The sequence below is a fragment of the Oncorhynchus gorbuscha genome, linkage group LG15, assembly GCF_021184085.1.
Source record: "Oncorhynchus gorbuscha isolate QuinsamMale2020 ecotype Even-year linkage group LG15, OgorEven_v1.0, whole genome shotgun sequence".
Lineage (NCBI taxonomy): Eukaryota > Metazoa > Chordata > Actinopteri > Salmoniformes > Salmonidae > Oncorhynchus > Oncorhynchus gorbuscha.
The window spans coordinates 52,356,340-52,377,067 of record NC_060187.1 but is presented as its reverse complement, the minus strand read 5'-3'; the positions used below and the strand labels follow the sequence as shown (position 1 = coordinate 52,377,067).

At 43.9% G+C, this 20,728-nt stretch overlaps 1 protein-coding gene across 3 annotated transcripts in view; it reads right to left on the bottom strand.

Moving 5' to 3' along the window:
• LOC123997477 (receptor-type tyrosine-protein phosphatase U-like) overlaps nucleotides 1–20,728 on the bottom strand; it is a 313,670-nt gene that overhangs the window by 16,030 nt on the left and 276,912 nt on the right. For all 3 annotated transcript variants that reach the window (XM_046301752.1, XM_046301754.1, XM_046301753.1), the window contains 3 exons: nucleotides 10,432–10,746; nucleotides 9,397–9,522; nucleotides 7,841–7,998 (listed from right to left, as the gene is read on the bottom strand). In XM_046301752.1, the coding sequence (XP_046157708.1) occupies nucleotides 7,841–7,998; nucleotides 9,397–9,522; nucleotides 10,432–10,746 (599 nt within the window). The remainder of the gene's footprint in view (nucleotides 1–7,840; nucleotides 7,999–9,396; nucleotides 9,523–10,431; nucleotides 10,747–20,728) is intronic.

Genomic DNA, 20,728 nt, shown 5'->3' with positions numbered 1-20,728 from the left:
TGACTATCGCCCCGTAGCACTCACTTCTGTCATCATGAAGTGCTTTGAGCAACTCGTCAAGGATAAAATCACCTCTACCTGACCTGACACCCTAGACCAACTTCAATTTGCTTGTCGCCCTAATAGACCAACAGACGATGCAATCACCATTGCACTGCACATTGCCCTATCCCATCTAGATTAGAGGAATACCTACAGTTGAAGTCAGAAGTTTACATACAGGTTTTAATGACTTCAACATAAGTGTAGGTATTCCCTGAGTGTAGGGGGCAGTATTTTGATGTTTGGATGAAAAACGTACCCAAATGAAACTGCCTATTTCTCAGGCCCAGAAACTAGAATATAGTCAGATTGGGATAGAAAACACTCTAAAGTTTCCAAAACTGTCAAAATATTGTCTGTGACAGAACTGATATTACAGGCGAAAACCTGAGGAAAATCCAAAGTGGAAGTGCCTTCTATTTTGTAAGCTCCCTGTACCATTGAATGCCTTCCCTCCATTTAAAGGGATATCAACCAGATTCCTTTCCCTATGGCTTCCACATGGTGTGAACAGTCTTTAGACATAGTTTCAGCCTTTTATTCTGAAAAATGAGCGAGAACGATCACATCACGTCAGTGAATATTAGCGATTATTTATTGTAAAAACAACCTGAGGATTGATTATAAAAAACGTTTGACAATTTTTCTACGAACTTTATGGATACTATTTTAAATTTTCATCTGTCCTGTCGTGACTGCTCGAGCTTGTGGATTACTGAACATAACGCGCCAATCAAATGGAGGTATTTTGGATATAAAAATAATCTTTATGGAACAAAAGGAACATTTATTGTGTAACTGGGAGTCTCGTGAGTGCAAACATCTGAAGATCATCAAAGGTAAGTGATTCATTTTATTGCTTTTCTGACTTTCGTGACCAATCTACTTTGCTGCTAGCTGTTTGTAATGATTTGTCTGCTGAGAGAGATGTCCTTACATAAACGCTTGGTTTGCTTTCGCAGAAAAGCTTTTTGGAAATCTGGTGGCATGTCACAAGCTAAGCTTTGTTTTGCTATATTGCACTTGTGATTTCTTGAAAATGTAATATTGTTAGTAATTTAATTTGAATTTGGCGCTCTGCACTTCAGCGGATGTTGACGAAAATGATCCCGCTAACGGGATGGGTGCGCCAAGAATTTAAACAGCTTGGAAAATTCCAGAAAATTATGTCAAGGCTTTAGAAGCTTCTGATAGGCTATTTGACATAATTTGAGTCAATTGGAGGTGTACCTGTGGATGTATTTCAAGGCCTTCAAACCTTCAAACTCAGTGCCTATTTGCTTGACATCATGGGAAAATCAAAAGAAAATCAGCCAAGACCTCAGAAAAAAATGGTAGACCTCCACAAGTCTGGTTCATCCTTGTGAGCAATTTCCAAACACCTGAAGGTACCACGTTCATCCGTACAAACAATAGTACGCAAGTATAAAAACCATGGGACCACACAGTCGTCATACCGCTCAGGAAGAAGACGCATTCTGTCTCCTAGAGATGAACGCACTTTCATGCGAAAAGTGCAAATCAATCCCAGAACAACAGCAAAGGACCTTGTGAAGATGCTGGAGAAAACAGGTACAAAAGTATCTATATGTGGATAAATAAACTAGGCTTGCAATTGAACAATTTTATTCATATTTACAGATGGCATACAACTTTCTTATTAAGGCACATGAAAGTTCACGTTCCAGAAGGCATCTCTGTCAAAAAACATTTTGATAAAAATAAAATGTTTACGTTCAAATGGCTCTCCTGTGAAGTAGTGACCTGCAACATACACCTTCCTGAAACAAGTCACACATTTGTTCTTATACTTTTTGTAATTTGCAGAATTCAGGGGAGAAGGATTTGTGAGAAACGTTTAATTATAATTGTTTTTAGACCGGTTGGTAACCAAGAGTCTCCTTTGGAAGAATGCTTGTCAAGTGTTGTTTGGAAAATTGCAAAAATCCTCAGACATGGTTTTGAATGACGTCTGGCTGGTGACATTCATCCCTTTAGCTCTTCCACCTCTGACAGTGTAAATTCAAAACAGTGTTTATATTCCATTACAACCTTAAACAGATCATCAACCCTTTTGTTGGTAGAATCCATAAAGAGTTGCAGGAAGGACTCAGCGTTATTTTCCAGCAGATCTATTAGATCTTTATAGAACTATTTTCGTTGATCAATTAGTTCATGGAGTGTAGTGCTTGAGACGTATTCCTCTTCCACATTGAGCTTTGCAGAGTATTTCTAGTATTAGCCATGCTACAAGCGTGTTGTGAGCTAAAATGAGTTCGCAAACACAACCCACACCCCAAAAACAAGCGCCACCAGTGAAATGGCAAACATGTACAAGCAACACACATGCACCAGTACGATAAACAGAGAGAAATCGGACAACTTGCTCACTGTATGGATCCTGGCTGCACTTTACTAAATGAGCTGGAGATTACCAACTCGCAGATTAGTGCTGTGGATACAAGCAGTATGCGGTGCATTAAGCCAAAACACTGGTCAAAGAACGAGCTGTGTGACCAAGCAGTGTGAACAGCGTCAGAGTCCTTCCGGGTGCCAACCTGGTTGGTACTATTATGAATAGTACCATTCACCTCAATGAAGGACGGAGCTGAGTTAGCTTAATTTAGAAGCCTATAATTTCATTTAAGGTACTCCAGAGCTTTTTACTATCATTCTTCATATCATTTATCTTTGTTCCATAGTATAGTTTCTTCTTCTTTTTGTTAAGTTTAGCTATGTGTGTTCTCATTTACTGTATGTTTTCCAATCTGCTATGTTGCCAGACTTATTTGCCATTCCCTTAGCCTCATTCTTCTGAGCCATACAGTTTTTCAATTAATCATTTACCATGGGGATTTGGAATTTTTAACAGTCAGTTTCTTTATAGGTGCATGCCTGTCAGTAACCAGAAGAAGCAATTTCATAAATGCTTCAAGTGCAGTGTCAGGATGTTCCTCATTACACACATCGGACCAACACATATTTGTCACATCTTCAAAATAGGAGTAATTTCAAAACCTCTTGTATGATCATTTATACTGTACACTATTTTAGGTCCAGTCTTTGGAACCTTGTTTTTCCTATTATATTATGATCCCTACACCGGATGGGTTTGAATACGGTTTAAGAGCAGTAAATTAGTAAATATGTGGTCAATACAAGTGGATGATTTAGTTGCTGTTCTGTTTGTAAATACCCTGGTAGGTTCAAATCAAATCAAATTTTATTTGTCACATACACATGGTTAGCAGATGTTAATGCGAGTGTAGCGAAATGCTTGTGCTTCTAGTTCCGACAATGCAGTGATAACCAACAAGTAATCTAACTAACAATTCCAAAACTACTGTCTTATACACAGTGTAAGGGGATAAAGAATATGTACATAAGGATATATGAATGAGTGATGGTACAGAGCAGCATACAGTAGATGGTATCGAGTACAGTATATACATATGAGATGAGTATGTAGATAAAGTAAACAAAGTGGCATAGTTAAAGTGGCTAGTGATACATGTATTACATAAGGATGCAGTCGATGATGTAGAGTACAGTATATACATATGCATATGAGATGAATAATGTAGGGTAAATAACATTATATAAGGTAGCATTGTTTAAAGTGGCTAGTGATATATTTACATCATTTCCCATCAATTCCCATTATTAAAGTGGCTGGAGTTGGGTCAGTGTCAATGACAGTGTGTTGGCAGCGGCCACTCAATGTTAGTGGTGGCTGTTTAACAGTCTGCTGGCCTTGAGATAGAAGCTGTTTTTCAGTCTCTCGGTCCCAGCTTTGATGCACCTGTACTGACCTCGCCTTCTGGATGATAGCGGGGTGAACAGGAAGTGGTTCGGGTGTTTGATGTCCTTGATGATCTTTATGGCCTTCCTGTAACATCGGGTGGTGTAGGTGTCCTGGAGGGCAGGTAGTTTGCCCCCGGTGATGCGTTGTGCAGACCTCACTACTCTCTGGAGAGCCTTACGGTTGAGGGCGGAGCAGTTGCCGTACCAGGCGGTGATACAGCCCGCCAGGATGCTCTCGATTGTGCATCTGTGGAAGTTTGTGAGTGCTTTTGGTGACAAGCCGAATTTCTTCAGCCTCCTGAGGTTGAAGAGGCGCTGCTGCGCCTTCTTCACGACGCTGTCAGTGTGAGTGGACCATTTCAGTTTGTCTGTGATGTGTATGCCGAGGAACTTAAAACTTGCTACCCTCTCCACTACTGTTCCATCGATGTGGATAGGGGGGTGTTCCCTCTGCTGTTTCCTGAAGTCCACAATCATCTCCTTAGTTTTGTTGACGTTGAGTGTGAGGTTATTTTCCTGACACCACACTCCGAGGGCCCTCACCTCCTCCCTGTAGGCCGTCTCGTCATTGTTGGTAATCAAGCCTACCACTGTTGTGTCGTCCTCAAACTTGATGATTGAGTTGGAGGCGTGCGTGGCCACGCAGTCGTGGGTGAACAGGGAGTACAGGAGAGGGCTCAGAACGCACCCTTGTGGGGCCCCCGTGTTGAGGATCAGCGGGGAGGAGATGTTGTTGCCTACCCTCACCACCTGGGGGCGGCCCGTCAGGAAGTCCAGTTGCACAGGGCGGGGTCGAGACCCAGGGTCTCGAGCTTGATGACGAGCTTGGAGGGTACTATGGTGTTGAATGCCGAGCTGTAGTCGATGAACAGCATTCTCACATAGGTATTCCTCTTGTCCAGGTGGGTTAGGGCAGTGTGCAGTGTGGTTGAGATTGCATCATCCGTGGACCTATTTGGGCGGTAAGCAAATTGGAGTGGGTCTAGGGTGTCAGGTAGGGTGGAGGTTAGGTTGACTGAACCAGTTTACAGACACAGGTTACAGTTTGAAGCTTTTTCTTGAGTTTGATGAAAGCCAGTCAATATTCAGGTCACCCAGAAAATATACCTCTCTGTTGATATCCTATACATTATCAAGAATTTCACACATATTATCCAGATATTGAGTGTTAGCACTTGGTGGTCTATAACAACTTCCCACAAGAATAGTCTTAATGTGAGGCAGGTGAACCTTTAGCCTTTGATGTTTACTGTCGTAACATCATTTGACATGAGATCCTCTCTAAGCTTTACAGGAATATGACTTTGAATATAAACAGCAATACCTCCTCCATTGGCATTCCTGTCTCTTCTGTAGATGTTATAATCATATATTGCTACAATTGTATCATTAAATGTATATCCTAAGTGAGTTTCAGAGATAGCCAGTATATGTATGCTTTCTGTTGCTAGCAAGTTATCGAATTCATGAACCTTGTTTCTTACGCTACATATGTTAATGTAGTCTATTTGTAGTGCTTTTCTGGGAGTCTTGATTGTTTTTATTGCTTTAATGGGAGGCTTATCAGAGGTAGCCATGACAGTGATATTTACATTTGAACTGATAGCACAGGGTGAAGTGCTAACAGTGGGCTTCTTACTAGTGCAAAAGATCTCAGTGCTAACAGTATAACTCAGGTTCATAGGCACATGCTTACTGCTGAGAATATCTGTTGTTTTGACAGAGGCATTTAGAGGAAAATAAATTAGGTTACTTACATTATGAATGCCAACACCTCTGGGAAAAAGAACATTTGCAGCAGAACCACAACAGCTCAGCAACAAAATGGTAGGGATTATCTGGGCAGGGTTTAGGTCCCTGATAAGTCATTGTCTCAACGTGGACTTGAAATGTGAGGACAGGGTCCAGTAAGCATGTTGTGTGTGGCATTTTGTGGTGCTAGATGGTCTGGGTTATCATCATAAGCTATAGGAACATTAATAAACAACGGAGGCGACGGAGGCATTCCTGAAATGCACCCTGGGAAGACTGACATCAAGTCGCTGCGGCAGCCAATACGGGCAATGTTAAGGTAATCAATCGGCGTCAGCATATTGGCAGCCTGGAATTTACTGTCGTGAGAGCCGGCACATTCTGTATTAAGCCATAAGTGAATTCATCGCCATAATCTCTTTCTTGGTTGTCGTGGGTAATGCTATGTGACAGCACTGAGTGATGTGTTTTTGGACTGTGGTGGCGGAGGTGCACGTGTTGTCATTCAGCAATGTGCATAAGGCTCCATAGCTCTATATTCAGTGAGGTCCTTAGCTGAGTTCTTATGAGAGGAGATTACAGTGCAATGCAGCCAATAAGCCATGTGGCGCCATGCTTACAGCTCAAACCACCTCTTACACTGATTGATGTATGTCCTGGGGGTTGTTAATCAGGGCATTCCTGATGGCTGGTACCAGATTGGCTTTGAGCCTTATGAACTGGTGTTTATCCGAGGTAACGCCTACTTCATTGTCTGTGATTGGGTGCTAGCTATGTTGACTGCTGGTGTTTGATTAGGTAAAGGCAAGGCTGACCTCCAGTCTGGGATAAACTAAGCTGGGAGTACTGCTGTTTATGTGTGGATGTTTGTGTATGTCTGTCCCTGTGTGTCAAATCAAACTTTATTTGTCAAATGCTCCGAATACTCCAAGTGTATACATTACCGTGAAATTCTTACTTACAAGCACTTAACCAACAGTGCAGTTCAAGAAGAGCTAAGAAAATATTTACCAAAATAAACTACAGCAATTTTTTTTTATTAAAATAAAAAGTAACACAATAACACACAAGGCTAAATACAGGGGGTACCGGTACCGAGTCAGTGTGCGGGGGTACAGGTTAGTTCAGGTAATTTGTACATGTAGGTAGGGGTGAAGTGTCTATGCATAGATAATAAACAGCGAGTAGCAGCAGTGTACAAAACAAATGGAGGGGGGTGGTCAATGTAATAGACCAGTTGCCATTTGAATAATTGTCCAGCAGTCTTATGGCTTGGGGGTAGAAGCTGTTAAGGAGCATTTTGGTCCTAGACTAGGTTCTCTGGAACTGCTTGCCATGCAGTAGCATTGAGAGAGATTGTTGTCCTGGCACCACACTGCCAGTTCTCTGACCTCCTCCATATAGGCCATCTCATCGTTGTCGGTGATCAGGCGACTCCAAAACTATCATTAAGTTTGCTGACGACACACCCCTGAGGGGCCCCAGTGAGGAGGATCAGCGTGGCAGACGTGTTGTTGCCTTCCCTTACCACCTGGGGGCAGCCTGTCAGGATGTCCAGGATCCAGTTGCAGACAGAGGTGTTTAGTCCCAGGGTCCTTAGCTTAGTGATGAGCTTTTTGTGGGTGCTATGGTGTTGAAGGCTGAGCTGTAGTCAATGAACAGCATTCTCATTTTGTCCAGGTGGGAAATGGCATTGTGGAGTGCAATAGAGATTGCATCATCTTTGGATCTGTTGGGGCAGTATTGCAAGTTGAAGTGGGTCTAAGGTATCCGGGAGGATGCTATTGATGTGAGCCATGACCAGCCTTTCAAAGCACTGAGTGCTACGGGCGGTAATCATTTAAGCAGGTTACCTTCGCTTCTATGGGCACATAGACTATGGTGATCTGCTTGAAACACGTAGGTATTACAGACTCAGTCAGGGAGAGGTTGAAAATGTCAGTGAAGACACTTACCAGTTGGTTCACTCACGCTTTGAGTACACGTCCTTGTAATCTATCTGGCCCAGCGGCTTTGTGAATGTTGACCTGTTTAAAGGTCTTGCTCACATCGGCTACCAAGAGTGTTATCACACAGTCATCTAGAACAGCTGGTGCTCTCGTGTATGCTTCAGTGTTGCTTGGCTCGAAGCGAGCACTGAAGCATACACGAGAGCACCAGTGTGTGTGTGTGTTTGTGTGTCAGTGATTGCGTTCGTGCATGTGAGCACTTGTGTGTGTATCAGATTGTCAGGAATACTCACAGGCAGTGGACAACAGTGCGGCCATCTCCACACTCCCTCTGCCACTTGTGCACGTGAGCCAGTAGGCTGAGGAAGGCCTTCTTGGAGTCGGGCACGTCGCGGTAGGCTGACCAGCGCAGGAACTGGAACTGACACACCACCAGCTGGCCCTCCTGGGGCTAAGGACAGAAAGAAAACATGAAGCTCATGAGACCTAAATGTGTGTGTATGCATGTGTGTGTGCATGAGTTCCTGCCTGCGTGTGCGCGTTCATTGTGTGTCCATAAGTGTGTGAGAGATTTATAGCTCTGCTGGTGAGACTGGGACCTGAGGTGTGAAAGAGAGATGTCCATGTGTGCTCAGAGCTATAGCCCAAACCAGCACCTGCATTAATATCACTCTGATGCTGCAGGGGCACACGTGACAGCTGTAACAGCCTCCAGCCCTACAAGTAAGGAGCTAGGGATGCACTGTAAATCATACAGATTGGACTAACACAAACAAATAGGATGCAAGGAGAAGTTACAATCATGGAAGTGGGATTTTCTATGGACCTATTTCTCTTTCACACACACAAACAATTGCACACACCCTCATTTCACATAAACAAACACATCATTTCCTGACACTATGCTATCCGTGGGTTGCATTCTTCCAGGTTGTGTGAGGTGCTGTTTGACAGTGCAGTGTGGAGGAGAGAGGTAGAGAGAGGTAGTGTAGGTGAGGAGGGATGACAGGAGGGGTAGATTGGGGAAAGGAGGACGCCACTCTATGAGGGTGGTTATGGGCACTTCCTCTCACAACCTGCCAGTAGGGACAGGTCTCGCGCATGGAGGTGTCAGTCTGGTTGACAGTGATGCAACACACCTATTCATTTACACACCCACACACAGTACAGTAATGTACACAAACGCAGCTCTTTCTACCGTTCTGACAGACAGACAGAAAGAGATAAGACACACACAAAAAGGCATGTAAGCATATGCACAAGCACAAACATACACACGCACACCAAACAAAGTCTCTATTATTCTTCACAGAGGTAGGGAGGGAACATTGACAGGCATCTTCCTTTTCTTCCTGCCGGCATACTAAGGGGGACTTTGACAACACCAGTACTCCCTGTACTTTGACAACAGAGCTGTCATCTTCAGTTGGGATTGACATGAAGCCTAATTCATGAGTTCTGCCTGATTCTCTACGTCAGGTAAATTTGTGACACGCTTTATGAACAAATAAAAAGGGAGAGAAAATGTGCATTTGAGCCTGTTAGAATATCCCACATTGTGGATGTGACATGCATTACGGTCAAAGTTCCGCAGCAGGAAGAAAAGGAAGATGCCCATCAACGTAATGACAAGCAGGAAATTGAAAAAGGGAGATGGTTGTTTTATAGGGTTGAACGCATCTAGTGTGTGTGTGTGTGTGTGTGTGTGTGTGTGTGTGTGTGTGTGTGTGTGTGTGTGTGTGTGTGTGTGTGTGTGTGTGTGTGTGTGTGTGTGTGTGTGTGTGTGTGTGTGTGTGTGTGTGTGTGTGTGTGTGTGTGTGTGTGTGTGTGTGTGTGTATAAATGCTCACCCTTGTCACATTTTTGACACAGAACAGACGAGTGATGACGTCGTCGTCAGCTGACATGGACAGGAACTCAACCTCCATTGGCCCATACTGCTGCAGACCAGGCTCTGGCCAGTACTGGACACAGGGCTAGAGAGAGAGAGGAGGGGAAAGAGAGAGACAGAGAGAGAGACAGGGAGGTAGGGTAGAGTGAAAAAAGGAGGAGGAGAAAATAGTTAATTTGGCATCTTTGGGACCTATAGATCAATGTCAAGATTCCAAAAGGAAAATATCAGAGTCTAATCAATTCACCCCCAAATCCACCCTGTGACGACTCCAAATGTGTTCCAACGGCATGTGATTGGAACTGGTACTGCAACAAAAACTAGCAAACCTTCCTGAAAGGAAGGGCTCTCACATAATTATGAAACAAAGTGAGCGCAGAGAGAGCGAAAGAGAGAGGTGGAGGGAGAGAGCGAGAGGAAGAGAGAATGTGTATATGAGTGAGAGAGACAGAGCAAGAGAGAACAACAGAGAAGTGGGCCGGTATTAAATGACAGTCAGGCAGACACTGTGAGATACCTACAAAGAGAAACCTTGAGTTGTAGCTTGGGGGTAGGAATTAAAGTTGATATAGCTGAATCTCTAGAGACTGAAATGAAGCGAGGAGTGTTACTGACTCCACAATACCAATGTGGTCAGAGATCAAAGAGGCACAATAAAGTGTGAAAGAACAAATCCAAAAGCACACACACTTATACAGAGACTAAATGATGGCAGAGCAGCATGGCTCTGACTGGCTAAGTCTTCTGCTATTAGCACTACGGACACAGGAGCAAGAGTTGAGCTAATATACAGCATCCCAGACACTGCCAGTAGAGTCAGAACTAGATTCAGACTCAGATCTGCAGCATTTTTCACTGTGAAAAGTGAAATGCGGATTCATCAACCGAACACTGTCCCTTCCTAATAAACTACGTTCATTAACATATACATATATATATATTACATGCATACAGTATATGTTAATATACATAAATATTGATATGTATAGCTCACCCAGGCAGAGTTGGACTGGTTGAGCTGGTTGAGCATGACCACCGAGGTGCAGCCGTAGTCGAACACCAACCTCCAGAAGTCGGCAGTGGTGCCGGGGAGCGGGTGAGGGGTGACGATGAAAGCGGCGGGCTGGTGGAAGCTGTCAGTGAGTGCCGCGTTGATGTAGTTGTTGCTCTCGCCCTCGGTGGTGACCAGGAATGCCAGGGCGCGGTCGGGCGGCAGCACGTCCATGCTGCGGTTCTTCTCCCGGTTCCTGGGGAGCAGGGCGATGCTGCACTCCTCCACGTCCAGGTGAGGGGTGACCGAGTTCAATGTCTGGAGGACGCAGGGGAGGTGGAAAGGGAGGGAAGATGGAGGGGAGGAGGGAGGAAGAAAAGTTGGAGGGATATAAAGATTTAATGAGGGGAGAATTTATGAGATTGGTGAGGTGAGGTGAGATGAGATGAAGTATCAGAAATAAAAATAGGTGATGAAGACAAAAGAGGGAAAAGAGGGAATTGATGGAGGCGGACAGAGAGAAGTGGAGGAAGTGGGGGTGGAGAAACAGCATGTAATGACAGATTGGCCACTCGTAATTCTCTGTCAATACTGGTACATTGATTGACAGTTTCAGTTAGACGCATCTTTAAAATAGTTTAACATCACTGTGAAATAGTCAGAGTTCAATAACAAATTGGAATAATTAGGCCAGCCTCTTGCATAATGAACACAAATGTTGTGGGAAAACAAAAGTGAAAACAGAATAATTTGCACCTATTCCTTTTGATGAACATTAACAATATTCCACCCTAATTACATAAGACAATATAAACAGAATATTTGGATCATTAATGCACCACATCAATAATAGATGTGGGAAATGTTGATCTTAGTGATACTGGCTGGTATTGGCTTTATGTGTAACGGCGTTCTTCGTTTGTCGAAAGAGAGTCGGACCGAAATGCAGGGTGGTTGTTACTCATGTTCTTTAATGAAGAGAATGACGATACATGAAATAACTAAATAAATACAAAAACAACAAACGGAACGTGAAACCTAATACAGCCTATCTGGTGAACACTACACAGAGACAGGAACAATCACCCACGAAATACAAAGTGAAACCCCGGCTACCTAAATATGGTTCCCAATCAGAGACAACGAGAATCACCTGACTCTGATTGAGAACCGCCTCAGGCAACCAACCTAAACTACACCCCTACTCAGCCGCAATCCCAATGCCTACAAAAACCCCAATACGAAACACAACATATAAACCCATGTCACACCCTGGCCTGACCAAATATATAACAAAAACACAAAACACTATGACCAAGCCGTGACATTATGATAGATACGGCATGAGCAAAATATAGGTAGAGGTTGTATCAGAGGTTGTATTTGGCATACATTGCATGTATCCTTTCAGAAGGAATGTCAGTTGGGTGAATTTACAGGATCAAAGGGATCCACTTGCCCATCTTACTTAGGAAGAACTAACAACCTGTAATCAGAGAGCACCCATGCCCATTTCCCCCTGCCTAAGTAATAAGTAATGAATCGTCAAGTAATGAAAAGTGGCATAATTCATATGAAGTGTATTTGGAAAAACACAGTAAACATTAAAAGTGTGCCGGGTGTGAGGGCCATCACCGACCCAGAGGACTGGGTGAACTCATGTTCTGAGGCTGACATGAGTAAGGTCTTTAATCATGTCACCCCCTGCAAGGCCGTGGGGTCCGATGGTATTCCCGGACGCGTACTCAGAGCTGGCAGGCATATTCATAGTAATTTTCTACCTCTCCTTGTTCTAGTATGTAATCCACACATGTTCTAATGACCACCACCATTCCTGTTCCCAAGAAGTCTTCATGCAACCATGACTACTACCCTGTGTCATGTAAAAATCTTCCCCGCGTGAAAAAGTTCGCAGTCGTTCTGATTGTGACATCTTGCGGTGAAATTTCTCCCAGAGTGAAAATCCCAGCTCAATAATTGCACATGCATCTCTTTATGTGGTTGGATGGCTGAGCTTGTGTGGATGTTTCTCTCACACACATTTGCTTTACACATCTGCAAGGAATACTGACTCTGACCAATCAGAAGCTTGTTGAGGCATGAGATCAGCATATAAATACAAGGACTTGTGCGTCAAAGTGCTGAGGGTCAATGTGAGGAGAGATTTTTTGCAAATGCAAAGACTTGGGCGCTACGTTTTTGATTGACAGTACATATATTTGTTTGTTTGTTAGTTAGTTAGTTAGCTAGCTATACAAACAAGTTAAAACTGAACACCTCTGAGAACAAGCCATCTCGACCAGTTTATAGCTAATTATGCTAGTTAGCTAGATAAATCCAAGGCAAGGAGATGAGAGAAACTAACTTCAAGGTCCTCGGTGTGACTTAACCCTTGTTTCGTAAAAAATTACCCGCCACTATGTTAAACAGCAGAGAAAACCCCCTAAATTATATTTTTTCAATTTGAGTGACCCCAACATTAGAAAAAGTGAAACATCACCTTTGTTCATATTTCCATGAAAGCTGTACATCACTAGAGTACAAAGAATGTCTTTGGGTAATTTTTGACCCAGCGGTTCTAAAATAATTTACACACCACAAAAGCCACAAAGACACACACACACTCACAATGAGAAATTGAGATTATATGTGCTACCTATTGAACTCAGCCAGCAGCTCCCGAAGAGGAGGATCACCGTGGTTGGCACAGTTAGAAAGAACAAGCCTGAGCTCCCCCTGCACTCCTCGCAACAAGGGAGAGGCCTTCTAATCAAAAATTGCCTACAGCCCCACCACCACTCTAGTTTCTTACCTCCCAAAGAGTAACAATAATGTGGTCCTCCTGAGCACACTCCACAAAACGGCTGAGATCAGTGATCATGAGGACAGAAAACCAGCCATCATCCTAGACTACAACCACAACAAAGGAGGCGTGAACAACCTGGACAAGGTGATTGGAACTTACAGCTGCAGGAGGATGACTGCCCGCTGGCCCCTGGTCATCTTCCATAACATCATTGATGTGTCCTCAAACAATGCCTTCGTGTTATGGAACAGCTGGGAAAGGCACATGTAACCCCACACATTCAAAGAAGGGAGCGCCTCCCCCACACAGAAGCCTCTGCAGCGCTTGTGAAAGCTGTTCAGGGGGCTGAATCTTGTCCTGATCCACTTGAGGCTGCAGCTGGGGCAGGCAAGAGGAGGAGATACCAATTCTGCCCCTCAAAGAAGGACTGTAAAACAAATACTATGTGCTGCACATGTGAGAAATACATCTGCAAAGTCCATGCACACAAACATGCATACTGTCCTACATGTGCTAATTAGAGTTGACTTATTTATGTTCTTCATGTTTTTGTTTTGTATTTATTGTTGTTGTTTATACACCTTATGGGCGGGGGCAATGGTTAAGAAATGGGAGAAGACTAGTATTTTGTAGTTGAATTCCTCATTGTACGGTATATAAGAATATATCACTATGATGACAAAAAAGTTCAAGACTGTTATTGTTTCCCTTCAATAAAATGCATTCAAAACTACTTTCTGCACATTTCAGCTACTTTCTTAGGCTATACAAGTGCTATCTCTTGCTAAAACAAATGTATGTTTACACCTATGCAGTACGTTTAGCAATAGTAATAGTAAACCTCTACTTTAGTAAAGAAAACAAGGTGTGTTGTAATAAAAAAACTAGTGGTGTCCACTGATTAAATGCAGCCTTTCGGCATTGTGAAGAGGAAAAACCCAGATATTCACAAAGTTTGTGATGAATGACAGGTTGTTTCTTCATGAAAAATAGATTTGGGGTTTAAAATTCAGGGGTTTGGTGAAGGCGGGTCCTTTTTAACCCTTAGGACAAGGGGAGAATACAGAATGTTAAGACTACACAAAGGTTAAAATGGTCAACACACACTCTCACACTCCCCTCAGGAGGTTGAAAATGTTGAACATGGGCTGTCAAATCCTCAAAAAGTTATACAGCTGTACCATTGAGAGCATCTTAACTGGCTGATTACTGCTTGTAATGGCAATAGCACTGCCGTCGATCGCATGACACTACAGAGTGGTTCGGACAGCCCAATACATCACTGGGAACGAGCTCCGTGCCATCCAGGATCTCTATATCAGGCAGTGTGAAAGAAAAGCCCAGAGAATCATTAACCTGTAGTGACAACCAGCCCGTGAACGGGACTGTTATCATCATCTGACACTAATTAGCATAACGCAACGGACATAAATCTTCCTAGAAAATATTCCTATTCATGAAAATCACAAGTGAAATATATTGGAACACAGCTTAGCCTTTTGTTAATCACCCTGCCGTCTCAGATTTTCAAAATATGCTTTACAGCCAACGCTTGACAAGTATTTGTGTAAGTTTATCATAGCATTATGCCTTGCTATCAGCAGGCAAACTTGTCACGGAAATCAGAAAAGCAATTAAATTAAATTGTTTACCTTTGATGAACTTTGGATGTTTTCACTCACGAGACTCCCAGGTAGACAGCCAAAGTTCATTTTTTCCCAAAATATTATTTTTGTAGGCGAAATAGCTCCGTTTGTTCTTCACGTTTGGCTGAGAAATCGCCCGGAAATTGCGGTCACCACAAGGCCGAAACATGGCAAATGTTGTTTAGAATCCATCCTCAAGGTGTTTTTCTAATATCTATTCGATAATATATCAGTCGGAACAATTCGTTTTTCACTCTGACCATTGGAGTAATGGCTACCTCTGTATTTTACGCGAGAATCTCTCTCGGAGCAACCATTTGACCACTTACGCAATGTGGCTGTCTACGGCTATTCTTTAACAGAAATGCGTAAAAGTACATCACAATGCTGTAGACGTGAACGCACCTTGGGGATTACGTAGAAAGTGTAAGCTCGTTGATGGTACATTCACAGCTGAATAGGGAGTCATTGGAACGCAGCGCTTTCAAAACCTGGGGCACTTCCGGATTTGATTTTTCTCAGGCTTTCGCCTGCGACATCAGTTCTGTTATACTCACAGACAATATCTTTACAGTTTTGGAAACGTTAGTGTTTTCTATCCAAAGCTGTCAATTATATGCATATTCTAGCATCTTTTCCTGACAAAATATCCCGTTCAAAACGGGAACGTTTTTTTCCAAAAATGAAAATACTGCTCCCTAACACCAAGAAGACTACAGCCACCCAAGCCATAAACTGTTCTCTCTGCTTCTGCATGGCAAGTGGTACCGTTGCATCAAATCTGACACCAACAGACTTGATGCACCGGACTTGATGATCCCCAAGCCATAAGACTGCTAAATAGGTAACTAAATAGCTAACAAAATGGCTACATTGACCCTTTTATTTTATTTTTGCACTGCACACTCACAGAGCCTTACACACTCATGCACACTGACACTTCAAAACACACACAACTACTCACTTCATAATTTGCTCACACACATATAATATGCATATACATTTATACATACTCCACACACACGTACACCCACTCAAATACAATCATCATATATGCTGCTGCAACTGTTTTTATTATATATCCGGATGCCTAATCACCTTACGCCTATACACATCCACCTCTACTACTCCAGTATTCCTGCACATTGTTAATATGGTACTGGAACTGACTGACCCTGCAGACAGTACGCTTACTTACTTTCTCATGTCTTCTTATTTATTTATTTTCTTGCGTATTTTTGTTCTACCTTATGTTATTTTTAGTATGACATTGTTATTGATTACTGCATTGTTGTGTTTAGAGCTTGCAAGAAAGGTATTTCACTGTACTTGTGCATGTGTCATTACAACTTGAAACTTAAAAGGGGGGATTCGTGTGGGGCTATTCCAGTATGAAATGCAGTACTTTGAAATGCAAAACCTTGAATCAATGCTGCTGCTCTTATAGTAGACAGTACTGTTTGGAGGGCTAAGAGAGGAAGTTAATGCATGTGGGAACACAGCTGGTGCTCCTCTGTCCTAATCAGAATCAAATAAAGTGGTTTAACCTCTTCAACCTATGGGGGCACTATGTCATTATTGGATAAAAAGACGTGCCCGTTTTAAGCGCAATATTTTGTCACAAAAATATGCATGGAATATTATCTGTGATTATTAACTGAGATATTATCTGTGAGTGCCCCAGAACTAATGCTACAGGCGAAACCAAGATGAAGTTTCATACTGGAAATGCCCCAGATTCTGAAGGCGCTGTGTTCCAATGTCTCCTTATATGGCTGTCAATGCGCCAGGAATGAGTGTTTGTAGGCATATCATTGGAAGATTGACCATAAGAGACTACATTTACCTGGTGTCCCGCCCGGTGTCCTGTGTCGAAATTATTGCGTAATCTGTAGGTCCATGCGCGTTCCATTTCTTCAGAAGAGAAAGTCAACTGCCACGAAGGATTTTATCGTCGATAGATATGTGAAAAACACCTTGAGGATTGATTCTAAACATCGGTTTGCCATGTTTCTGTCGATATTATGGAGTTAATTTGGAAAAAAGTTCGCGTTTTAATGACTTATTTAAAAAAACAATTTTTTACCCAAACGTGATGAACAAAACGGAGCGATTAGTCGACACATAATATTTTTTGTAAAAACGGAACATTTACTATCTAACTGAGAGTCTTCTCATTGAAAACATCTGAAGTTCTTCAAAAGGTAAATGATTTTATTTGAATCCTTTTCTGGTTTTTGTGAAAATGTTGCATGCTGAAAGACCTATGCTAGGCTATCAATACTGTTACACAAATGCTTGTTTAGCTATGGTTCAAAAGCATATTTTGAAAATCTGAGATGACAGTGTTGTTACCAAAAGGCTAAGCTTGAGAGCAAATAGATTAATTTAATTTAATTTGCGATTTTCATGAATAGTTAACGTTGCGTTATGGTAATGAGTTTGAGGCTGTAGTCACGATACCGGATCCGGGATGGCTCGACGCAAGAAGTTAAGACCACAACATTCCCGGCTTCCCACAAATCATGGGGGATTTGAATGACAATCCCACACTTTTAAAGGTGAGAAGAAACTGGAATCCTTGTTTTGCCATTAGCAAACACACATGCAAAACAGGCAGGCAATGCATATACAAGCTCACATTCACGCATGGATGCACATACACTTGCACCAGACCTTAAAAAAAGCATACATTTTCTGAGATCTGTATTCAAAAAGTTGTAGACACCTACAGAGTATATTTGTTCCCCTGGGAACAATTTTTCAGTGGGAATAAACAGTTACTTTGGTGGTGACTATAACTATTTGTGCCTGTGTAATAAACTGTAATTCCTTTTGGAGCAACATTATATTTGTATTTAAATGTATTATGGATCCCCATTACTCAACCCTGCACCTTAGAGGTTGCTGCCCTATGTACATAGACATGGAATCACTGTGTCACGCCTTGGTCATTGTATTTTGTGTTTTTGTTATATGTTTGGGTTGGCCAGGGTGTGACATGGGTTTATATGTTGTTTTCATATTGGGGTTTGTAGTATTTGGGATCGCGGCTGATTAGGGGTGTGGTATAGGCTTGGCTGCCTGAGGCGATTCTCAATTAGAGTCAGGTGCTTCGCGTTGTCTCTGATTGGGAACCGTATTTAGGCAGCCTGACTTTCGCTTTGTATTTTGTGGGTGTTTGTTCCTGTCTTTGTGTAGTATTCACCAGATAGGCTGTATTATGTTTCATGTTCCGTTTGTTGTTTTCGTATTTCAGTTATTTTCATGTACCGTAATATCATTCATTAAAGTCATGAGTAACCTACACGCTGCGTTTCGGTCCGACTCTCTTTCTTCAACAGACGAACGCCGTTACAGAAACACCCACCACTCTCACGGACCGAGCAGCGTGGTAACTGGCAACGACGTAGATAACTGGCAGGAGCTAAAGGAGGACGTTATGGACGGTAGAGGCATGGAGTATACGACGTGGGAAGAAATCGACAGGTGGGCGGCCGACCCAGAGCGAGTGCAGGAGCCCGCCTGGGATTCCCTGCAGCAATGCGAAGAGGGCTATAGACGAATGGAGTCGAAAAGGAAAACACAGCGGCGCAGAGCGAATACCGAAAGTAACCCCCAAATATTTATTGGGGGAGAGCGCAGAGAGAGAGTGGCTGAGTCAGGAGTCAGACCTGAGCCTACTCTCCCTGTTAATTGTGAGGAGCAGCAATATAAGGACTTCTGGTCTTGGGAGATGATATTAGACGGAAAAGGACCCTGGGCGCAGCCGGGAGAATATCGCCGTTCCAAGGAAGAAATAGATGCGGCTAAAGCGGAGAGCCACTGGTATGAGGAGGCAGCACGGCGACGAGGTTGGAAGCCGGAAAAGCAGCCCCAAAAAATTATTGGGGGGTGGGCTTGAAGGGAGAATAGTTATGCCAGGTAGGAGACCTGCGCAAACTCCCTGTGCTCACCGTTGGGCTAGAGAGACCGGGCAGGCACCGTGTTATGCTATGGAGCGCACGGTGTTTCCAGTGCGGGTGCAGACCCAGGTGCGGCACATACCAGCCCTTCCTATTGGCCGGGCTAGAGTGGGCATCGAGCCAGGTAAGCTTGGGCAGGCTCAGTGCTCAAGAGCTCCAGTGCGCCTGCACGGTCCGGTCTATCCAGAGCCACCTCTACACACCAGTCCTCCGGTAGCAGCTCCCCGCACCAGGCTTCCTGTGCGTGTCCTCGATCCAGTACCACCAGTTCCAGCACCACGCACCAGGCCTCCAGTGCGCCTCGCCTGTTCAGCGCAGCTAGCGCTTTTCTCCTCTCCTGCGCTGTCGGAGTCTCCCGCCTGTTTAGCGCAGCCAGAGCCTTTCTCCTCTCCTGCGCTGCCGGAGTCTCCCGTCTGCCCAGCGCCGCCAGTGCCGCCAGTCTGCCCAGCTCCGCCAGTGCTCCCAGTCTGCCCAGCGCCGCCAGTGCTCCCAGTCTGCCCAGCGCCGCCAGTCTGCCCAGCGCCGCCAGTCTGTCCAGCGCCGCCAGTCTGCCCAGCGCCGCCAGTCTACCCAGCGCCGCCAGACAACCAGTCTCTTCCAGATCTGCCAGACAACCAGTCTCTTCCAGATCTGCCAGACAACCTGACTCTTCCAGTTCCGCCAGCCAGCCAGGATTTACCGGAGCCTACTACCTGCCTGAGCTTCATCTCAGTACTGGGCTTCCTCTCAGTACTGGGCTTCCTCTCAGTACTGGGCTTCCCCTCAGTCCCGGGCTGCTTCTGTCCCGAGATGCCCCTCTGTCCCGAGCTGCCCCTCTGTCCCGAGCTGCTCCTCTGTCCCGAGCTGCTCCTCTGTCCCGAGCTGCTCCTCAGTTATGTGGGGATCTGGGTGAGGACTATTAGGCCATGGTCGGCGGAGAGGGTGGATTATCCCAGGACGCGAAGGGGAGGAACTAGGACATTTATGGAATGGGGTCCACGTCCCGAGCCAGAACCGCCACCATGGACAGACGCCCACCCGGACCCTCCCTATGCTCTTGAGGTGCGTCCGGGAGTCCTCACCTTAGGGGGGGGGGGATTCTGTCACGCCTTGGTCATTGTATTTTGTGTTTTTGTTATATGTTTGGGTTTGCCAGGGTGTGACATGGGTTTATATGTTGTTTTTGTATTGGGGTTTGTAGTATTTGGGATCGCGGCTGATTAGGGGTGTGGTATAGGCTTGGCTGCCTGAGGCGATTCTCAATTAGAGTCAGGTGCTTCGCGTTGTCTCTGATTGGGAACCGTATTTAGGCTGCCTGACTTTCGCTTTGTATTTTGTGGGTGTTTGTTCCTGTCTTTGTGTAGTATTCACCAGATAGGCTGTATTAGGTTTCACGTTCCGTTTGTTGTTTTCGTATTTCAGTTATTTTCATGTACCGTAATATCATTAATTAAAGTCACGAGTAACCTACACGCTGCGTTTCGGTCCGACTCTCTTTCTTCAATAGACGAACGCCGTTACACACTGGTCACTTTAATAATGGAACACGAGTCACTTTAATAATGTTTACATACTGTATTTTAGTCAATGCCACTCCGACATTCTTATTTCCATTATTTTACTTTTAGATTTATGTGTATTGTTGTGAATTGTTAGATACTACTTTCCTGTTGAAGCTAAGAACAGAAGCATTTCACTACACCCGTAATAACATCTGCTAAATATTCTACATTTCCTGGGGCCCAGCAAAATTAAGGCAGTTAATACAATTTTAGAAACAGAAGAGATTTCACAACACATTAAGTGTGTGCCTTCAGGCCACTACTCTACTACCACATATCTACAAAATAAAATCTAGGTGTATATGTGTATGTTATCGCGTGTGTGTTGTAGAGTAGTGGCAT